A 20,920-nucleotide genomic window follows, 5' to 3' on the forward strand; every position below is an offset into this window, starting at 1 on the left:
TGTCCAGTGGATATAAAAGGTTAACACCCCCCCCCCCCCGTTCCAATTGCCAGGTTTTTATCATATTAAAAAAAATGTCAAGTGTTCTAGGAGTCTTTTCGTGACATTCTTGTACTCACATGTCACAACAGATGCAGAGAGCTTCCACAGCATCATAGTGATCTCATTCTTCAAAGGTATGAGCCAGGAATAAGGTACAAGAGACTTTCCAAGGCATTAAATATAGCATGCAACACAGTGAACACATCAAGTGCGAAAAATATGGCACAACAGTGACGAACCAGCCCTTCAAAGTGGTTTGGAAAGAGATGAAGAAAACGAGGCTGCCAAGAGACAGTAAGATGGAAGGAGCTGCAGGAATATCTGGCTATTGACTACATGTGACAACAATCTCTCATGTTCTTTATATATCAGGGTGTATGTAGGTTAGCAAGACTACCGGCTGAAACGAGCACCTCGATTCAAAGAAATACTGTAAGCATGTTTTTCTGCCTCGATTCCTTGCTCATTTATGTTTACACGGTCAAAGAGTCAAGGCAACCACAGCAAAAGTTGTTCTTGCTGTGCATGACAGGAATACGCAGCCAAATCGGTGGGAGGACCAACTTCAAATTAAAGCTCACATTGTATAATTATGAATGGGCATCGCAGCCTGGGTGTGCGTTTATTTTGAAGTTATTCACAGCAGCGTGTCGCTGCATAGTGCCTAACTTGACTTGTCTCCCAGACTCTTGTTTGAGTTTACAACGGTGCCAAGAATGTCAGGAAAACCCGGAAATGCTGCCGTCACTAACTTCTTATGGTGCTACAGTACAGTAGATGGGAGGCAATGCAGTTGTTTACTACTTTGCATTCCTATTCCTTTGGATAGATCATGTTTGCAGATCTGCCTGCCTAGAGAGATTATTAACACATATTTCACAAAGCGCCGCACAATTAGTTAACAGCATGAGGATTAAAGCGAGCTGGAACAATCTGCCGCAGTCTCTTTAACAGTGACAGGATCAGGCAGCTGTTTCTCTACTTGTGGGGGTTTTTTTCTCCTCGTCACGTCATGTGTCTTTGTGGTCGCCCCCACCCTGAGAGCGCATCAATCACTGTTAACTGACCCACCACTGTCTGCTGCTTCTGCTAAATGGATCTCCACAATTGAATCGAGGTCTAAGTGTGTGGTAAATGCTCTCTATGGCTAAATGAATTTGCGGGTTAACTCTCTCTAAAGAGTGTTTCGATACGCCCCCCCCCCCCCCCAGAAAATAATGCAAACACCTACAGCAGCGCCTATTTTGTTGTATATCGTATTGACAACAAAGCAGCCGACTTTAACCCAAAGACAATCCATCTTTATTGTCCTCATATAGATTTGACTGTACACAGTTCATACCATTACACAGAAGGCATAAATGAATAAATTCAGTGCTCTCCTTTACATCTTTTTCCAAAGACACATGGCAATAATAAATAGCACTCATGAAACAAGACGATCAACACGCCAAACTGTACACAATTTACAACATTAAGATGCAAACTTTCGAGGCAACGCAGACAGAAAAAGCGGTTTGGGATGTTTTGTACATGTTTGTAACGATGAGGGGAAAGAACAATGGGGATTGTTTAATTAATCTCTTCAGTCGACAAAAGCAAAAACGTGTCGAGATAAAAATGCAGCAAATGTGTTTTTTGACAGGCCAAACAGAAATTGACATTTAAGTCTTGTCACCCCCCCCCCCCCCCACAAAAAAAATGTTTCAATGCTGAGATATATGCCGATGCTGAAATTCTTATACAGGTCAAATTTAGAAGCGAAACAAGACTATTTCAAAAACCTGATAGGCTGGGAAAAAGGAAAGACATTTGTGAAATCAGGGTCAACAATTTGTTTATGGACACAAGCCATCTCTGATTACAATTTGCCGTTGACCATTTTAATAATCCTCCGTATTCACTTGTGTGCTTGCTTCTCAGCATGGACATTCGTGTGTCCATGCTGAGAAACAAGCAACTTTCGATGCACAATAGCCTTTGGGGTTCATCCTCATCTCCGAGCATTCACACATCTATGGCTCCTCTTCCAGTTGGTTGAACGATTGCACTTTGAACAAACAAAACAAAAATCTGCTTTACTTTTGAAGCCCCGAACTGAACTGCAAGAAATCTCAGCTTTGCCACTGTTTTCTAGACCGTTGGAGAACAGGCTGACAACACATCTGGCCTCAGTAAGTAGGATGATAGCGGGCGCAGCCAGATAGATCCCCGCATCACTGAGTAGATTACGAAGAGAAGCCCGGATCAGACGAAGGGGAAGTACAGAGCTGAAACAAAGATCCATGTGGCGCACTGCAATTTGTTTCCACAGGTCAAGTTGTCCTCCAAGCAGACACCCCCCCCCCCCCCTCAGAAATGGCTTTTCAGTTTTAATAATGCTTCGTTGAAAAAAAAAAACGAATGTGATCAATAATAATAAGAGCCACACTGGGGAAAAGTAAGAAAAGCATTTTTAGGTTCATTGATGACTCTTAAGTTATGCAAATATTCGATTGTGAGTGTGTATGGTTCCTTGTTTTGTTACCTGTGATGTGGTCTGGGGACTAGTCCGGGGTGTACCCCTTTCGCCCCAAGTCAGCTGGAATAGCTACAGTTCACCCGTGACCATAATGAGGACAAGCGCGATAGAAATGCATGGATGGATTAAAAAAATTAAAAAAATCATTGCACTGAAATAATGTAGAATAAAGACTGAATGACAATTCACGATTTGACGAATTCTTGGCAGGACAAAAACAAAAACATCAAATATGCATTTTTCATCATTAATTTTCCCATCCTTGATCAAGGTCATGTGGTCCAAAGTCCATCTTTAGAAAAAAGGTGACCAAAACATTGGTCATCGGATCATACAAATGTTTTGCATTTGTAAAATCTGAAAAGATGGCCATGTCTCGTAAAAACTTACCATGTTACGTTGGTGCATTTGTTTATACTCAATTAAATGTTTTCGGGTCATTTCTAATTGGCCTTCATCATCTCTTGAACATTAAACACTGACGCGTGTCCCGTAGAGCACACTGAGTTACACAGACGAGAACAAGTCAAGCAGCCACAGATACACAAGTTTGAAAACATCAGCATCGACCTCCCGCCCGTAGAAAAAAAAAAAACCTCCACGTGGGTTTTCAAAATAAACACTTGTGCCACAATGCTTGTAAAATTCTTCCCCCGATGCGACACTGTCTCAGCCTTGTGCATACCCCTCGCCTGCGTTCTCCTTTTCCTCCTCGAAGTGGCGAGGAGAGTAAAGTGCATATAAAAGGCTCGGGACGATCCGTCAGAAATGTGCGGGCGCCTCCGGACTGACACGCTTGAGCGAGCCTCATTGTGGTTTGTTGTCGGCCAGTCAGCATTTGCAAGATGCACTGTTGAGTTTCCCTTGGGCTTCAGTCGCCACACGCCGCCACCTATGGAACGCCGTTTCAGCCTTTTAGTCCATATCCTTGATACCCACTTTCAGGTCCATGTACTACTACACTCTTTGTCCTCACTAGTAGAACAATTCATCGCACTTACTGGTATTTCTTTTGGACAACTACAAGTCTCCAACAACGAGGCAAAATTCTGCTTCAGGTGACATTTGCACTCGACTAGTACTACTCGTTGGATATTACCCGGTTGAATTTTATAATGCCACTTGTAGTACTAGTAGCACGCAGTTGTCCACTACTGCACATTTTTTGAAGGTCTCCTACTAGGATATCAAAGTGGTCCTACTATTGAGGAAAAAATATGTGCTAGTACATGAACCTTAGCTGGATACTAGTTGGATCTACTCTCTAGTTCTTGTAGTGTTAGTAGCACTAGTAGTGGAAAAATGTTGCTAGGAACACTATGACTACTACTACTAGTGAGGTGCAGTGTCACCACTAGTACATGGAACTTTATTGAGAATATCCAGCGTAAGGTCCACGTACTAGTACACCCTTTGTCTTCACTAGTAAAAAAAATGCAGCCTATTAAAAGAGGGACTGTGTCACACTAGTTCAATGTATTTTTTTACTTCTGTATGTCATTTCTGCATACTTGTAGGACAACTACGTGTTACCAACAAAGCAAGACTGTGCTTAAGCATGAAGTTGTCAACTAGTGCAGAGTTTTGCCTCATTAGGAACGTGTAGTGAGGACAAAAAGCGCACTAGGACATGGACTCTAAGCTGGAATCAAGGATATATTATGACGCATGCCAAATACTTGGGCCTTCTAGTGTTCCTAGTGCCGCTACTACTAGTTGTTTAGAAGTAACAACTAATTGTTTACTTGCAGGCCAAAAGTTGCAGTAGTTGTGGAAGAAAAGTTATTAATAAGACACAGTCATTCTACTAGTGTGTACAATATTTGGCTTCATGTTCTAGTCCACTCTTTGTCCTTACTTGTAAGACAATTCAGCACACTAGTAGAAAGACTGTGTTTTACTAGTAACATATAATCTAATACAGTACTGTATGACATCCGTGCAACTTTGACATACTAGTTGGAAAACTTTATATTACTAGTAAAGCAAAACCACAAGTGGGCTATGACTCGGGTCCAGGAGGCTCCTATTGCATACCAACTAGTAGTGTACTAGTGTAGCACAGTGGATGACTAGTAAGGTTTAGTTTGTTCTACAAGGCAATCAGTGGCACCGGTAGCGGAAGAGGCGTTATTAGTAAGACACGGTCATTGTACTGGTGCACTGAATTGTCTTCGTGAGGACCAAGAGTGTACCAGTACTGTACATGGACCCTAGGTTGGAGATCGACTAAATGCTCCAACGCCTTTCCAAAACTGCTGGCGTGATGGAAACAAAAAGTCTTGCGTGCCTTTTGTCCTCAGAACTGGGACTGGTCCATCTCATCCAGCCAGGACACGGGACTGGTGGGGAAGTCGGGGTAGCCCGTACTGCTACCCGTGGACAGGTCTGAGGTCGGGCCGCCCGCCATGGCCCTCAGAGCTTGGCCCACGCCGCCCGGCCCGCCCTGCGCCCCCAGAGCGTCCATGGTGAAGGCCAGGTTGTTGAGGAGGGGGGTGTGGCCGGGCAGGGATGCGATGGAGGAAGGAGACTGCGGGAGGCCGTAGGGGCTTCCGGCGCGGATGTCGTGGTACGGTTGGCTCGCCGCGTCCACCGAGAAGCCGCCGTTCAGCACGCCGCCGCTCGTCATGTCGCCCACGCTCCCGTAGAGCCCGTTGCCGTGGCCCAGGTCTGACAGCACCTGGTCGTCTGCGGAGGAGAGACGCGAGTGTCACTAAATGCACGAAGGAGGTGATTCTCCCAATGTACAAGTACAGTACATCCCCCCCCCACCCTTTCTCTAAGCAATGCATTTTTTACTTTTCAAATACTTTGCATACAATTCAGTTGTATTGAACTTTTTTTCAACATTTATTTATGTACAATTTTCATTTAACTTTCACGTACAATACATGTTCAGTAAAGCATTAGGTGTAGTTATATGTTTAGCTATATTTAAGCACAGCAAGGACGTTCAAATGTCACAGTGGTGTAAAATAAACAGTACATAGGTGTAATTTCGGGAAATAAACCCTCTGCTGGAATTTTGATGAACATTTAGACCTTTCGTCCGTCATTATGGTAATAATTGGATAAGTAGTTTTGGAGTTGGTTTGGTCTGAGAACAGCACTGAAGTATTCGGACAATGGCATTTAAATTCTTAGCGATTGGGAAATTTGATTTGATCTGTGTAAAATGAGTTTTTGCCACTTGGTCACGATATGAATGAAACATGTAAATCAGAATAGAAGAATGAACAAATGTATGAACCAGCAGAATTATTCAAGGGTCATCCGTGACCTTAATGAGGATAAGCGCCGTGAAAAGAGATGGATGGATTAAGGGTTGCATCCAAATACCTTTGTCAGTACCTTTCTTTGTAATTCACTAAAAGCCTCGTGGTTTTGCCCCTACATGCTTAAATTGCAATTTCATTTATTTTATAAGGTAAAAAAGATGATATATGTTTTAAAACAGCCAAGGAAAGTGTCTCGGAAGATATATTAGGATATTATGAGGTTGTCTAATTGGCTTTCATCCTACTTGGGACCCAGTGTTTGGCTGCAGGACGTGTCTGAGGAGTGCGAGGGCAATGTGAATCAACAACGACATTTTGCATTTGCCGGAGAACAAAGAAGTCAAGAAAATAAAGACAGAGACAAATGTGATGGCTGATGCACTCACAGCACTGCGCTTTCACATCTTGCGGCGTGCCAGGAGACTGACAAGTCCCTTTCGGGAATGTTACAGAAGGCCAGTAAGTGCAATGGATACAATAAAGCATGGTTTCTCAAACTGTGTGTGTGTGGGGGGGGGGGGGGGGGGGGGGGTCCACGAACCGTAGCTCGAGGGTCCCCGAAATAATTGCCAATGAAATCATGATGTATCTTTTTTTTTTTAAACATTCACGCCTACATCTGGCATCTGAGGCAACTATGTACAAATTTAATTAACCAAGTACTTCTGCCTATCTTGGGTCAATTAAAAGCTCTAATACAATTGATTTATGGATTGATTAATTGATTAAATAATTAATATTGTTTAGTGATACAAATTTTTAAAAATGAATTTACTGTTTTCACTGTTTTTGTGGTAAGAATGATTTTTACAGCACTTTGTATGCAGCAATGGTTGTTTTAAAAGTGCGATATAAATAAAGATAAGTTGAGTTGAAAGAATTGTGACATCATTTTAGAACAAAAAGTGTATTACATGGGTGTCAAGCTCATTTTTGTCCCGGGCCACATTGTCGTTACAGTTTCCCCTCGGAGGGTCGTTATGACTGTGAATTTTGTAAAACCATATCAATGTTTAACCACCTCCACTTATTACATACACAGCGAACAACAAATTGATGGATAACTTGCTTTGAAATCAGAAGTCAAGAATAATGGCTTGTTCAAACATCGTTGTGATGGATTGGATATGACAATTTGAAATTTTGGTTCAGACTTCAGCAAGTTGACATGCTTGATTTGCTTTCGCGGGCCACATAAAATGATGTGGTGGGCCGGATCTGGCCATCGATGGACTCAGTCCATCTTTTATTAATTTAATTACTTATTACAGTAATTAGGTCCTATTACTGTATTTCGAAAACTTCAAGTGTATTTTTTTAGAACGTAATCTGATTTTAAAACGAGAATTAAATTGGACCTGTTAAAATAACGACAGTAACATTAACTTTACCACCATATTATTGCAACTTTACCTTGGATAAATATCACTATTTTTGTAAGCTTATAGCTTTTTATCCCAACAAAATATTGTCTTTGTTTGTATTAAGATGATAACTGTTTCGTATGAATAAAATACTGAATTGTATGAGCCCTTCAATAAAGTGAGGTTACCTCTGAAGCTTAGCTCGCTGTCACTGAGGCCTGCGTCATCCGCCGAGCTCTCCTTCTCCACCTTTGGCCCTCCTCTGCTACGTTTGACACTTTTGTAAAACTGAGTCCATCGATGGCGGCCTGCATCTTTTTTGAGACGCTTTTCCTTCGCTCTGCGGTTCTGGAACCAAACCTGACAAGAGACGAAAAACAAAATGGTTTCAAACTATGATCTTATAGCAACAAAAGCATTCTCGTCTTGAGCCGACTCTGGGCGATGCACAGGGTACACCTTGGACTGGTCGCCAGCCAATCGTAGCCATTTTAATGTGACATGAAGGTTTGGCCTTTTTATAAACATGTCAGCCAAAGTGGACTATTCTTGTACTATGATTTTGAGTCGGATATATAAAATGGGAAAGTCAAGTCAATATGTTCTTTATAATAATATGTTCTATGCAGCCCCACTAGTCTAAACACAGCATTCTGATTCATATTGCATTTGTGGAATATGAATTAAGCAGTAAAATCAAACCATTTGTATCCATCTCTCTCTTGGGGGCATTTTGCCACTTGCTGCCGTTTGAAAATGATATCACAGTCGCTCAGGGCTTAGGTAACAACCGTCACGGCTCACTCATTTTCTAGGTTTGGTCATGTGATGGTCACAAGCTGAGCACTTAGGCACTATGATGTCATTTTCAGTTGACGGCAAGTAGCAAAATGGCTAAAAACGGGTGGATTTTTCTGCTTCATTCATATTCCACAAAACAATATTAATCACAATACCGTGTATGGACTAGTGGAGATGCATTCCTGATATAATAAAGAAAGCTTGACAATCAACTGGGCTTCATATGTTGATGTCTACCTGCACGACTCGCATGTCGAGGCCCGTCTCAGAGGAAAGCTGCTCCCTGACGTGTCGTGCCGGCTTGGGGGAGTTCTTGTAGGCACTTTTGAGGGTCTCCAGCTGCTTGGCCGTGATGGTGGTCCTCGGTCGCTTTGTCCCCGCCTCGGAATCATCTACCATCAGCAAACATTGGCAATACGAATTAGCCCGTGATCGCTTGTGCGTTAAATGGAGTGAACGGTGGCGTCGGCAAGTGCATTATTGTCCTTGTGCATGTATATCAGCAGCACTGCAGCACAACACATAAATCTAAGAAGGGGACAACACACTTAAACTCACTGCCGCGCGCTACACATTCAACCGAGTGTTGCTTCACTTTACATCAACATTGAGGCATGCGGCGAGAACATCAGTATAAACTCACCATAGCCGCATTCATTTCAGTCATTTGATTTTACCTTATTATGCAGCCATATATATATATATATATAATAAAATCACAATACAATATCAGGAAACAAAAGGAAGGGATAAGGTCAACTTTCTTAACCTTGCACTAAAAAAATAAATAAATAAATATGGAAGGTTGAAATTAACATTGCGTCACCTTAAAATAACGGCGTATTTCATATTTTGACAAAAAAATAAATATATATATTTTTGGCCTTAAAAATCTCCTCATGATGCTGGACACCGCTGCAAAAATAAATTGCATTAATTAAACAGATCATCCAGTTCTAGCCCTGAAACGTAATTATTAATAAAAATAAGAGGATTCATATTTGGTCACAGGGTGTTCTTCTTTTATCCATCCAAGTTTTTTTGGGGGGGGTGGGGGGGGGGTTATATTTATTTCTAATGGTTGCTGACCGTTCTGTTTTGCCGTCTCGTAGTCCACCTTGCACACCAGCCTGCCGTCTTCCATGAGGTAGAACTCATCCCCGGTGGCCAGCTGCCTGCTGCACATGATGCAGGCGAAGCAGTGCAGGTGGTACACAAAGTCCTGTGCCTTCCGCACCACCTGCGTGGGAGGGATCCCCTGTTGGCACGATGCACATTTTGTTCCGAAGCGCCTGCGGGGAGCAAGAAAGACGGATGTCAGCTCGGGACCGCAACGATGGAGACCAGCTGAGATTAAAGTAGTTCCCCATCCTGAACGGCTACAGTATGTATTTTCCTCTCAGCTGCAGTCAAGAGTGATGGTGCGCCCGCCTGTGTTAATAGAAGCTCCAGCTGTTGAAGCGGGAAAAAAATCAGCACTGGAATGCATTTCTGTTAACGATAGACCTGTCTGCAGCTTGATGGATGGAGAAGATCAATGCACTGCGGCCCCTGTACGTGTGTGTGTGTGTGTGTGTGTTTATGTGTTTGCAGGAGGAGTACAGGGGATGAAGAGGAGGAAGAGGAGGAGGGAAAAAAAGAGGAGGCTGCTCTCAGTAAACACACCCTCCGGAGGACCAATAAAACACTGACTCAGGAGAGGCTCTAAATCACGCCAGCGAGCCTCAGACAGTAAAAGAGCAAGGTGAAGCCTACATACACACACGCACACACACACACACACACACACACCACAACATTAGGTACACTTCCACAGAGAGCGGTCAGAAAAATTTGGCCTGACAGTAAAGCTCAAAGACAAATTTCTATTCATTTCCCGCTACATTACGTTAAGTAGGAAACAATACATTTGGTTGTAGTTTGCGGTCGTGTAAAACTGTGCTGCGTAAAACTGATAGCTGATGTGGCGACATGGGAGAGTTCAATTGTATGAAAGAGCTCTGCAATGCAAGGCCAAGTGGACTGAGGATGTTCATAATTGTCAAGGTACATCCTGCACAGTCATCTGTTTGAAATACACTTGAAAAGAATAATGAAGTGGTTCGGCTCTGGACAAATAGCATTTGTCCCACTTCTTGTCTTGTGCCCGTGTCCTGAAATTAGCCCTGACCATGAAATATAATCATTGAAATCCTTTACATCTTTTTTTTCTTTTTTTTTTAGGTATTTCCAAACTACTTTAAGTGTATTGTCCTTAAATGAATGAATAAAAAAATAAATAAATACATAAATAAAAGGCAGGTGAAAGCCAAAAGTAAGTTCGACCATTTGACTTAGTTTGATGTGTTTTCAACTCTGATACGGTGGCTCGGCTCAGTCCTGTTCGCCAAAATTGTTTTTGATGTATGTGTCTCTTTTTAACATACATGTTAACATGTATGTTCTAAATTTCACGTATGAGTACATTTCTATGCTTAAGAAGTCACTCATGAGTTTCAGTAATATTAAAGAAAACGTTGCCTGAGATGACTTTGGGAGTATATGTGCATTCATCAAGATTTAAAAAAAAAAAAATAGTCAGAAATTGAAGTTCAAGGTACCAATGGATCTGCCCTTTATATTTTGGGATGTCATGAAATGGTGGGGGTGTGCCTCATCATCATTTTCTGTCTGGTGACAAGTAATAGGCCATGTGCAACTGCTTTACCAAGATGCAAAAATAAAAGACTCATAAAAAGTCCGCTCCTTTTCAGTTGGTCATGCTTCAGAAATCCAATTGCAGGAAAAAAAAAATAGTTTACAATGCATGAATTGATCATCTGAATCAGTGATTCTCGACTTGTGGGTCAGGAGCCGAAAGTGGGTCACGGATTCATTAAGGGTGGCTGTGGGTCATGGACAGGTAGTTAAAAAAAAAAATTACAAGGGGTGCCGTGTTTGTGCTCACATACAACTGACTGCGTTTCATTTGATTGTTTTCCAGACAAATACTAAATTGACAGTGTCATCGTAGGTTTGTGACTGACTGTGACACACTGCAACTTATGTAGAAATTTGTGCAAGTGGAACTCTATTGGAAACTGAGGACTCCCTGCAGGGTGAAGTATTGCACAGGATTTGGAAAATAGAAAATGGAAAGGTAATGCAACATATGTATTTCTAGAATTATTTACAATATTTGTGGAACCTGGAACTTCCCTAAAATAAAAAGGGGTCAGTACCAAGATACAAGTAAATTTTGGTGGCAGTATTTTGTGCACTCATAATATTTCAATTCATTCTCTTCATTTTTATCCAGTATGTGAAGTTGTCATGTTAATCGTGAGTTTCTTAATAAGGTGCTTTGAAAGTCACTTGGAGCACGTTGAAAAAAACGAACTTGATTTTCAGTTGTACATGATTAAAATGCGTGAAACTCACGCATATCATTTGTTTATTTTTGAGGAAAACACGGGAAGATGACTTTGGTTTACCACATTTTAAGGATGTGCAACTGTGTTCCAATTAAGTAAATCGAAAGGGTTATTTTTTAGTGCATCATGGCATCACATCATTTGATCATTTCATGACTTATATTCATCAACAATTTATGCTTCTTATTTATGTATATATTTATTAATTAATTTATTTATTTATTTGTGTGTATTTATGTATGTATTTATTTATTTCAATCACAGCCATTTTTGCTGTTGATCTTTTTTCAAATACATAGTGGAATCATTAAAAACGCACCATTTGTCTTCTTGGTATTTTGGTTATTCATTTTGATTCGATTATCTTAATTATTTTTAATACCGGTGAATAGCAGAAATCTTTTTAGTTACAATTGTAAGTGAGCTGCATGAAATATATATGGAGGGTTAAAAAAAAAATCCTTTAAAAACAGTGGTGGGAAAGTAACGGTGTGTGGGCCATACATCACCTCGAGAGCATTTGATCTGGTTGGCCATAAACTTCTAAAAAAAATTGTTTTTTAAACGTCAGAGAACTAAAATATTCACAAGTTCACAATATACAAGGAAAAACATTTCTTTAATCCCTGCATTATATTTTTGTACTGTACCTGCATTATATATTTTTTGCACATTTAGCACAAGAAAAGATTCCATCACATTTTAACCTCCCTTCTATGCAAACATAAGGCGCAATAATTAGCATTCCATAAGGAAGATGAAATGAACCCCCAGCTCATTGCAGGGAGCTCCTCAGAAAACATGTGGCTTAGTCGGTCATGACAAAGGTTGAAAGGGCAAAGGAAAGACTGACTTGAAGAAATCCTCCTTGCAGTAGACGCTGCCGGCCCTGGAGAAGCACTTGTCGGCCAGCGGCGTGTGGCAGTCGGCGCACTTGAGGCACTTGGAGTGCCAGTGCCGGTCCAGGACCTTCAGGATGAACTTGTCCACGATGTGCTGACTGCAGCCTGCACACTGAGGGATCTCTGCCGGGTGGGAGGGGACACACACGTTTAACATTCATTGTCATCACTTTGACTGTCGTTAACCCTTTCAGGGACAGCGGTTACTACAGTGGACAGCTTATCGTGTTATCAGGTTACGGGGTGCATGAAAGGGTTAATTTGACGTCAAAATGAAAGATCTGAATATTGATGACGCGGTATCGAATAGAGTCATGTACACATACGTACATGAAATTTGACCTCTGTGTTTGACCCATCATGCGTTTGCAAAACATCGGATGAGTCCCTCATGTCAATAAATGGTTCTTCAAAATTGTGATGGGAAAAATCTGGTTTTGCCCCCCCCCCCCCACACACACAAATATCAAACTCATGAAGGCTCAAAATATACAATGACAAATATTTATTTGACCTTTTAATTCCTTTTCATTTAGTTTGGCCCTTGGAGGACTTTTAAAAGCTGGTTTGGCCTGAACCATCGGTGTCAAACTGAAGGACCGGGGGCCAGACCTGGTCCGTCGTATTATCTGATGTGGCCCTCCTAATCAGATAATACGGGGTATTATCTGATGAAGAAACAAGGAGTGGGTCGACTCCTTGTTTCTTGTTCTTTCTTTTGGGCATGAAAATCTGGACTGAGATGACATTCTATTTCACGTTTGGCACTTTTACAACCATGAACAAATCCTTTCACAATATGAAATGGACAATAGTTGTACACTAACAAACAGTGATTTTGCTTGGTACCATTTTCCAAGAAAAAATCACATTTGATGTTAAAATATATATAGTTGGCTACATGGCATAATTGCCATTCTTTTTTTTAAAATTGAGATTCCAACAAAAACATCAACGAGGTAGGAAAAAGACCCAACAAAAATACCAACGTGTGAGAACACACGTTGATATTTTAAATTACGTTTTTCTTGTCTTCCAAAATTTTTGAAAAATGAAAAAAACAATAAAGTACAGATGTGGCCGCACATCCCAAAGCAAACTCAAAGCCAGATCTGGCCCATCATGGACTAAAAAATATAATTTATTTTGAAATTGAACCAGTTTTGAAAACATTTATTTTCACGAAATTCTTACTTGCCATAAACTGGACAATATTTATATTTTCTGTGACTTCTGATTGAAAATTGTACGTGTTTAAAAAACAAAAAACGGATACTATCAATGACTTGTGTGTGTACATTATAATTTGAAACGAATATACATTTACACTGTATATGATTTTACAAATCATAAGAGCCATCTCGAGAGAAACCTGAGCTAAAAGATACTGCCTGCAGTGAAAATGATGTTGATGACCCTGGTTTAAATGCCCATGCAAGCCTCACTATATTTTGGTAGGACCATGATTTAATAACCTTTAAAAAAAGGCAGACAAAAGAAGGCGAAAATTATACCCAGTAACGATACAGTGAAGTATAGCTAAACTGATTTAATCGTGATTAAAATTACACTCGGGGACAGACTGGCAAGTGTATGTCTCTGTCCATGGTGCTGATAGTTTTTTAATATTTCGACACATTTTCTTTAGCAGATGAGCGCGATACCGCAGTGGAAGTTTTAAAGGAGACACGTAATGTAAATAACACGGTAAACTGAGTTTTTTTTAAAGCCATTATTGCGATTTATATGAGACAACTGTGCAATTGGCTGCTGTGGCAAACATTTAAACTCAAACGTCGAAATAAACAGGACAAACGCTGTTATTTAAATCGATGGTGGACGAGTGACAACAATCGCTTTTTTTTACCTCACAGAAAACGTGCCGATGTTTTTCGTCAATTTCACTACGCACAATATTGACCGTCTCGCATAGCCTCAACATTGTTAATATTTTGTAAACATCTTGATCCAAACAGAAGAAACAAAACATCTACAGACTAAAAACTGTCGAAATATGCAAAACGTGTCCAAAAAAAGCTCAGACGTCAAGTACGGGGGTTTAAATGCTTCCAAATTGGTGTATTAATATTATTATGAGTTGAATCTGTGATATGTATATCTTTTCGCTTCTGTTTTTTTTGTGACTACAAATGTAAGTTATTTAAATTGATTACAAACGAATCGTATTTAAAATATGCATTTAAAAAAAGAAACAAGAACGATGAGATGTCTCTTATCTCCTATCGGTTGCCATGACTCCCCTCCCCATCATCACGTTGAACCTCATCATCTTCATCACCTCAACTATGCAAAAGGTCACGCACACGCAATGTATCCATTTTCTCCAGTTTCCACCCCCCCCCCCTCTATTGAATTCATTGGATGAAATTTCAAACATGTAAAGAGTCTCTTTTATTGCTCGAAATAAATAAATAAATTTACAGGTTTTAAATCCACTGCAGGGGGCTGACTGGCAGGATCTTTCTCCAATCTTTTAATCTCCCTCGAATTATAACATTAAATAGCGTAATCCCACCACGTATGTATATGATTAAAAAGAATATCATAATTAAAAATATATTTATTTGGCAATGAATTAAACTATTAGGTGAATGTGGATTCGTGTCTTTTTAAACTCAGCCTGTTTGTGAGGAAGCTCGATATCATGACAGAATTAGGTCACATCAGAAATGTTTACAGTTGCAATCACGTGCGAACACGATTATTTTGATGCCGACATAATTACAGATTCAAATCTTCACGATATTTTGCTGTCATTGGGAAGAACTATTGTGCAGCTTGAAGCGTGGGTGCGCACGCCAGGGCCCTTGAACAAACACAATGCACGAACCGGATTTATATCTCGAGGGAGGCCGTGCAGTTATTATTGTAACATTTCAAATACATATTTGAATTTAACAAAATTAACCAAGGCGCTGAGAAGTTCGAGGCTATTTTTTAGACCAAAAAAACAAACAAAACAATACGAATGAATGTCAATGCAAATGTAATTGCGTGCAGAACATGGAAACAACAAAAAGGCACCGTGCGCAGCTAAAATGTGATCTCGCGTCCTCGTGCGGCACTCGACACGCAATCTAATCATGATGATTTATTTTTTTTAAAAATGTATCTCGACATAAACATGAACCGCCGGTGTCCTTACGTTGCAGTGGCACTCCCAGGATGTCCGGTAAACTCTTAACGGGACTCTCAGTGGGAAGGACCGCTGCACTTTGCATCATCGTGATCACACACGCGCACGCACATACACCCGCAACACGGTGGGCGCACTTCCCCCTCTCGTGTCTTCCGAATGTTAAAAAGGAAAAAAAAAAAGGGACAAAAAGGAGCAAAATACTCGTGTTGTTGCTACCCTCTCGTTTATGTCCACCAAGGGATAGCGTCCGCGCTTATGCCGGGCCGTGCCGAGCTCTTTTTGGGACAGGATCAAGACAGGCTGCCGAGTTCTGCAGGGGCGGCGGGGCGTGACGTCATCACGGCGCAGACTCACCGGGGGCCAATGAAAAGACTACGTCGCCATCGCGGATCACCGCCCCGCCCCCTTCTCCTCGTCGGAGCATCCTCGGGAGGTGGAGAAGGAGAGCCGAGGCGGGACACTGAGCTGCTGGAGCCCATAAATAGCTCACTGCAGCGTGAGTGGCCCCCAGAGTGACCCCAGAGGAACCCCGGGGGCCACCATGGAGGGCGACCCCGCAACCAGGAGTCCAGGCTAGGTGTCAATTTAAACAACAACCTGGATGGATGGTGATGGGATAATCTGGCCTTCCAATTACTAATAGTTGTATATTCTTATATAAAAATCATAAGCATGGATGCAGGTAGGATATTGATGCTAAACTTCACAATCAAGCTTTTCTTATATCCAAGAAAAAATACGTCTAGATGGGATGTCATTTTGACTCTGTCCTAGACAAACTCATTTTCTTATATCAAAGTTACAGTAAGTAAAAATGGAGGCGACCTCTTGAAGCAATGCTTACAGTCAATTAACATTAAATATAACTAAACAATCATGAGTACAACGATGGGATGATATAACTGGCTATGAAGCTTTGCTCTACACGCACACTTACTGTACTTTCTTACATTGAAGGAAACATAAACGAATACATTTGGGTGTGAATGGGATGTCGACACTTTCCATACAGACGTTCTTATTTTTCAGATATCTAATTTACACCATACGCAGGATGCAGATGGGATCTTTGATGCTATGCAATCTTATTTTCTTCAGCAACACGCGTAAAAAGTACATGCAGGATACTATTCAAATTATAATACAGGACACTATCAATCTGGGGCAATAATCCATGATTGGGATATATGGGCTCCTCACTATGCACAATAATATCATTCATATACCTTTACAACAAGACTGAATGTTGATGACGCACTAATATCTTAAGAATATTCATATAATTAATCGGCTTCAGGCTTTTTTTTTTTGCACGAGGAGAGGGAGGAAAGCAGCAATGCGTTTGTTCAGAGTATCGGGGTGACGTATTTCGTTCACTTTGTCCATTGAGTGGTCCAAGAAGACATTGCGATCAGTCTGACACAACCCATTGGAGGTTTCAGGTATTCTTTGGACTGCGAGTTCAAGCTGCATGAACTCCGTCGTCGCATCCAATGACATCAAGACCCTTTAGTACAACACAAAGACACACGCACACACACTCGCGCACACACACGCACTCGCACACACACGCCACTGACAATCAGACTGAAAAAAAAAATAACGATGTTGAATTTACTCCATTTTATTTCGTCAAGTGGTTGCACGAAATAAAAGCATACGTTTGGAAGTAGATTATACATCTACGTTAAAAAATGCATCGAAACGGAGACGATTATATTGTGTGCGGCCACTTGACAAAATAAAATTGAGTAAACTCAACACATTTTTTTTCACCACATGGTGCCAAAAAACCCAATGTGAACGTACTGATATGAGAAGATTTGCGACTTCTAGGTATATCAAAATAAATAAATACAAATGCTCACCAAATCTGTATCTGGCTTTGCACATCCCCAAAACGGAAATATTATTGCAAGGGAAAATGATGCAAGAAACATGATGTTTTGGTATTTTTACAGAACAGTTTTTAAACTAATAATAGGAACTAGGACAACATCTATGCAGCAATTAAATCTTAATTATGTAGCTTACCCCAAAACTATTAAATCTATTTGCTGATTAAAAATAATTTCCGATTTCTTTTAATAATTTAAAATGTTGGTCACCAAAATGATGCAGACGTTGGGTACTAGATATAAAATAATGTAAAATTATCTTTCGATAAGGAAAGAAGAGGAGGGAGTTTATTATGATTTTTTAATGTCAATATAAATGTGAAACTAGCCCAGTTTCTTTCGTTAAATATTAATACATGTGATTCCATTTTTCAAAATCCCCACGCACCGACTACACTCCTCAAAATTTCGTTTTTGTCCACGAGAGGCGAACCGAAACACACCCGTCAAGACACACACACAAAAAATACATGTTACCAAGTATGTGCCTTTCAAAAGAAACGAATGCAGTCTATAGGGGAAGCAGTAATTCACGACGAGGGCGACTCCTTTGCCATCGACTTTGACCCGCCACCGCTTAATTAGAGCTCATCTTTCACTTTATTGACATCTGCACGCGCACTCCCACTCACGGGCTTTAAATACGTCAGCTTTTGAGAATGATTCTCCCCCAAAAGAGTCAAATCCATGACAGCTTTTCATGCATTCGGGACACGAAATGTCATGCGTCGTGCGCATTTCCAACAATGAACAAAATGATTGTTGATGTTTGGGATTGTGCAGACCTACCTCACCTCTGCTCCTCCTCCTCCTCTTCCTCCTCGTCGTCATCTTTCCCGACTGCACGGAGCGTTGCACCCTGGGAAAAAAAATAAGATTCCCTCAAACAGCTCTGGCAGCCTTGCTACGATTTCACCGTGGAAGTCAGCAGAAGAAGCACCCGCGCGGCAGCGGAGAAGAAGAACCGGAGAGTGGGAGAGCAGAGCAGAGAGGAGAGGAAGGCGGCGAGCCTCCGACGGAAGAGAAAATTAAATTGCACTTGGGGGGCAAATTGTATTAGGGAATAGTTATTGTCTCCTGACAGCTCCTGTCCATTTGGGTAATTAGTCGTCCAGATTGGTCCAACTGTCAGAAATGATATTTTCCCCATTCCCTGATTGAACCTGACCCTCGTGTACTGTACACCATTATACCACGCGTGTGAACGTGTGTGTGTGTGGGGGGGGGGGGCGTTAATAGGCTCATTGCACTCTAATAACTGCAAAGTTCAACCAACTTGTCAACCACTCACGAGTTACTTATCACCTGTCCTGACAATCCCTGTGATTTTATTACTCACAAAACACACAGGCATGGCTAATGACATCATTATTAGTAGTATTATTGTTGTCATTAGCTTGTACACAGCAATTTTGTCTTATGTGTCCTGTTTTTGAAGCAATAAAAAAAAAAGTCTTTACTTTTTTATAGCCCTTCTGTCACGTTGCGACTCGCGAGGTGGTCGGTGGACCCCAAAAAAGCAGGCAGGAGGGAGGAGCAGGGTGAACTTGAAGAAGTGTATGGATAAAACACAGAAAACTAAATCCAAAACAAAGTCCTGAGAATGAAACAAATCCAAAGTAGCAAACAAAAACCAAGACTTAAGCAAAACACTATCAATAACAGAAACATGACCTAAACATGGCAGTAACAAAGAAACAAACCCGTGGTCGTACAGGGAGTCCTTTTAAAGCAATAATTGCATAACGACCAACAGGTGTGCAGCTGCAAGGAGAGCCCTACAGTGCCACCTATTGGTCACAAACAGAATCATGACACCTTCATTTTTTCTTTTTTTTTTGGATCACTTCAACCACCATGCATGTTTTTGGAATGTGGGAGGAAATCAGAGTACCCGGAGAAAACCCACATGGGCACAAAACTTTCAGGCTTCTGCAAGAGAGAAAACAAATGTCAGCGAAAGCCTCGTAGAACATCAGAACTTTAATTGAGGTTCATTCGAGGCATTCTAAATTGGAGCGTGTGCTGACTCCCATTTAACATGAGTTTGAATGGTAATTCTACACAAAGTCATGTTAAGAGGGTGTGCACATTTCTGCAAAAAACGTTTTTAGTCCTCACAGCGAAAAGATGAAGAAATTGATTTATCTTAGTCTCATTTTTTTCCAAATAAAAAATGGCATTTGAACAGGGGGGTGTACACTTTTTATATTCACTGCACATGAAAAGAAAAAAAAATACTAGGATGCAACTCAACTCAGCTGTATTTATAGAGCACTGTAAAAAACACAGCTGTTTACCAAGTGCTGTGCATGGAGCAAAAATAATTCATCCAACAAACAATAAATTAATAAGCACAAAAACAGTCAAACCAAAAATCAAGTCTCACACTGAGGCAAAAGCCAAAGAATATAAATGACTTGAGTCCTCCAACACTTCTTCCAAACTAACCTCCTCTCTCAGGCTAGCCAGTAAACTCATTTGAACCTTTCCCAGGTCCAAAGCGGGCCCGTTATGTTCCCAAGCTGTAATGCACAAAGGGTTCAAAAGTGACACTTTTGCAGGTCCCGCCCTCATGTGCCAGATCGTGGCAGTAAAACGAGCACCGGCTGATATGTTGATGGTGAGACAGGAAGTGTGACGTGGCTGAAAAGCAAGTTTGGGGGAGGGCGCTGGTGCGTGTACAAGAGCGGTAAAAGCAGATGGATGTGACCCTAGTTGACTCCCGCTTTTAAAAAGCGGAATATTGAAACCGAGGGGGGCCCGGGCTTATATTTGGATGTGATATATACCAATGCAATATATTAACCTCCTTTTCTTCATAATGTATTCACCCAGCAGCCCCCCTTCCTCGTCTTGCTCCTCCACACTGGCCACAGCGGGAAGCTTTATAGTCGTATTAAAGTCAGAAAGAGAGATGACAGAAAAAAAATGCATCAAGGTTCCCCCCTGCATCCTAATATCAATAGCGGTGGGGTAATAAACACGCAGGCAGGGCTCACGGCGCTGAGGAGCCACTATAAAACCTTACATCTTCTAATTTATGGAAGACAACAACATGCCAGCAAGGTGACGTTTTTACCCTTCACGGTGTGCTCGGGGGGGATATTTGCTTTGGGCAATGTAAAGAAAACTTTGGGCAACTTTTCAGAGGGTCTTTGTTGGCTCCTGTTTTCCTGCCTCACTCAAAAAAAAAACATTCAAGCTTGACGATGCTTGGTTGTGTATATGTGCCCTGCGATTGGCTGGCGACCAGTCCAGGGTGTACTTCTCCTTTTGGCGAGAGTGAGCTGGGATGGACTAAAGCTCCATCTAATACTTGGGTTGAATGATTTTGAACAATTATCTAAGTGTTTTTTTTTTCCTCCCAATATTGTGATTGCGATTTTTTTTTTTCACAAAGTGCAGCCTTTGCGATTTTACTACATATCAATGTCGATTTGAATTTGATTAAATAATCGGACACCCAAACAATGACAGGCACTATAGAAACCGGATGGATGAATTCTTCTGACCGTGGTATGCTGGATGGTGCGGTAGG

The 20,920-nt window shown here is 41.2% G+C and overlaps 1 protein-coding gene across 1 annotated transcript; it reads right to left on the reverse strand.

The window, feature by feature from the left end:
- Nucleotides 1–1,321: 1,321 nt before the first annotated feature.
- lhx4 (LIM homeobox 4) lies at nt 1,322–16,687 on the reverse strand. Its single transcript, XM_086115509.1, has 6 exons — nt 15,488–16,687; nt 12,273–12,444; nt 9,096–9,298; nt 8,244–8,398; nt 7,394–7,565; nt 1,322–5,251 (listed from the first exon to the last, which is right to left on the reverse strand). Exons 1-6 carry the CDS (start codon nt 15,564–15,566, stop codon nt 4,863–4,865), a joined length of 1,170 nt encoding a protein of 389 aa, XP_085971635.1. The 5' UTR covers nt 15,567–16,687; the 3' UTR covers nt 1,322–4,862.
- Between the last annotated feature and the right edge of the window lie 4,233 nt (nt 16,688–20,920).

The sequence above is a fragment of the Hippocampus guttulatus genome, chromosome 7 (genome assembly GCF_054856545.1).
Source record: "Hippocampus guttulatus isolate MCC_2025c chromosome 7, RoL_Hgut_1.0, whole genome shotgun sequence".
Taxonomy (NCBI): domain Eukaryota; kingdom Metazoa; phylum Chordata; class Actinopteri; order Syngnathiformes; family Syngnathidae; genus Hippocampus; species Hippocampus guttulatus.

Excerpts from the sequence above, each read along its gene's own strand:
- lhx4 (XM_086115509.1), bottom strand. The coding sequence starts at position 15,566 with ATGATGCAAAGTGCAGCGGTCCTTCCCACTGAGAGTCCCGTTAAGAGT. Across the intron at positions 12,445-15,487 it reads CCTGGGAGTGCCACTGCAAC|AGATCCCTCAGTGTGCAGGC; the intron begins GTAAGGACACCG and ends CCCACCCGGCAG. Across the intron at positions 5,252-7,393 it reads CAGCGAGCTAAGCTTCAGAG|ACGACCAGGTGCTGTCAGAC; the intron begins GTAACCTCACTT and ends TCTCCTCCGCAG.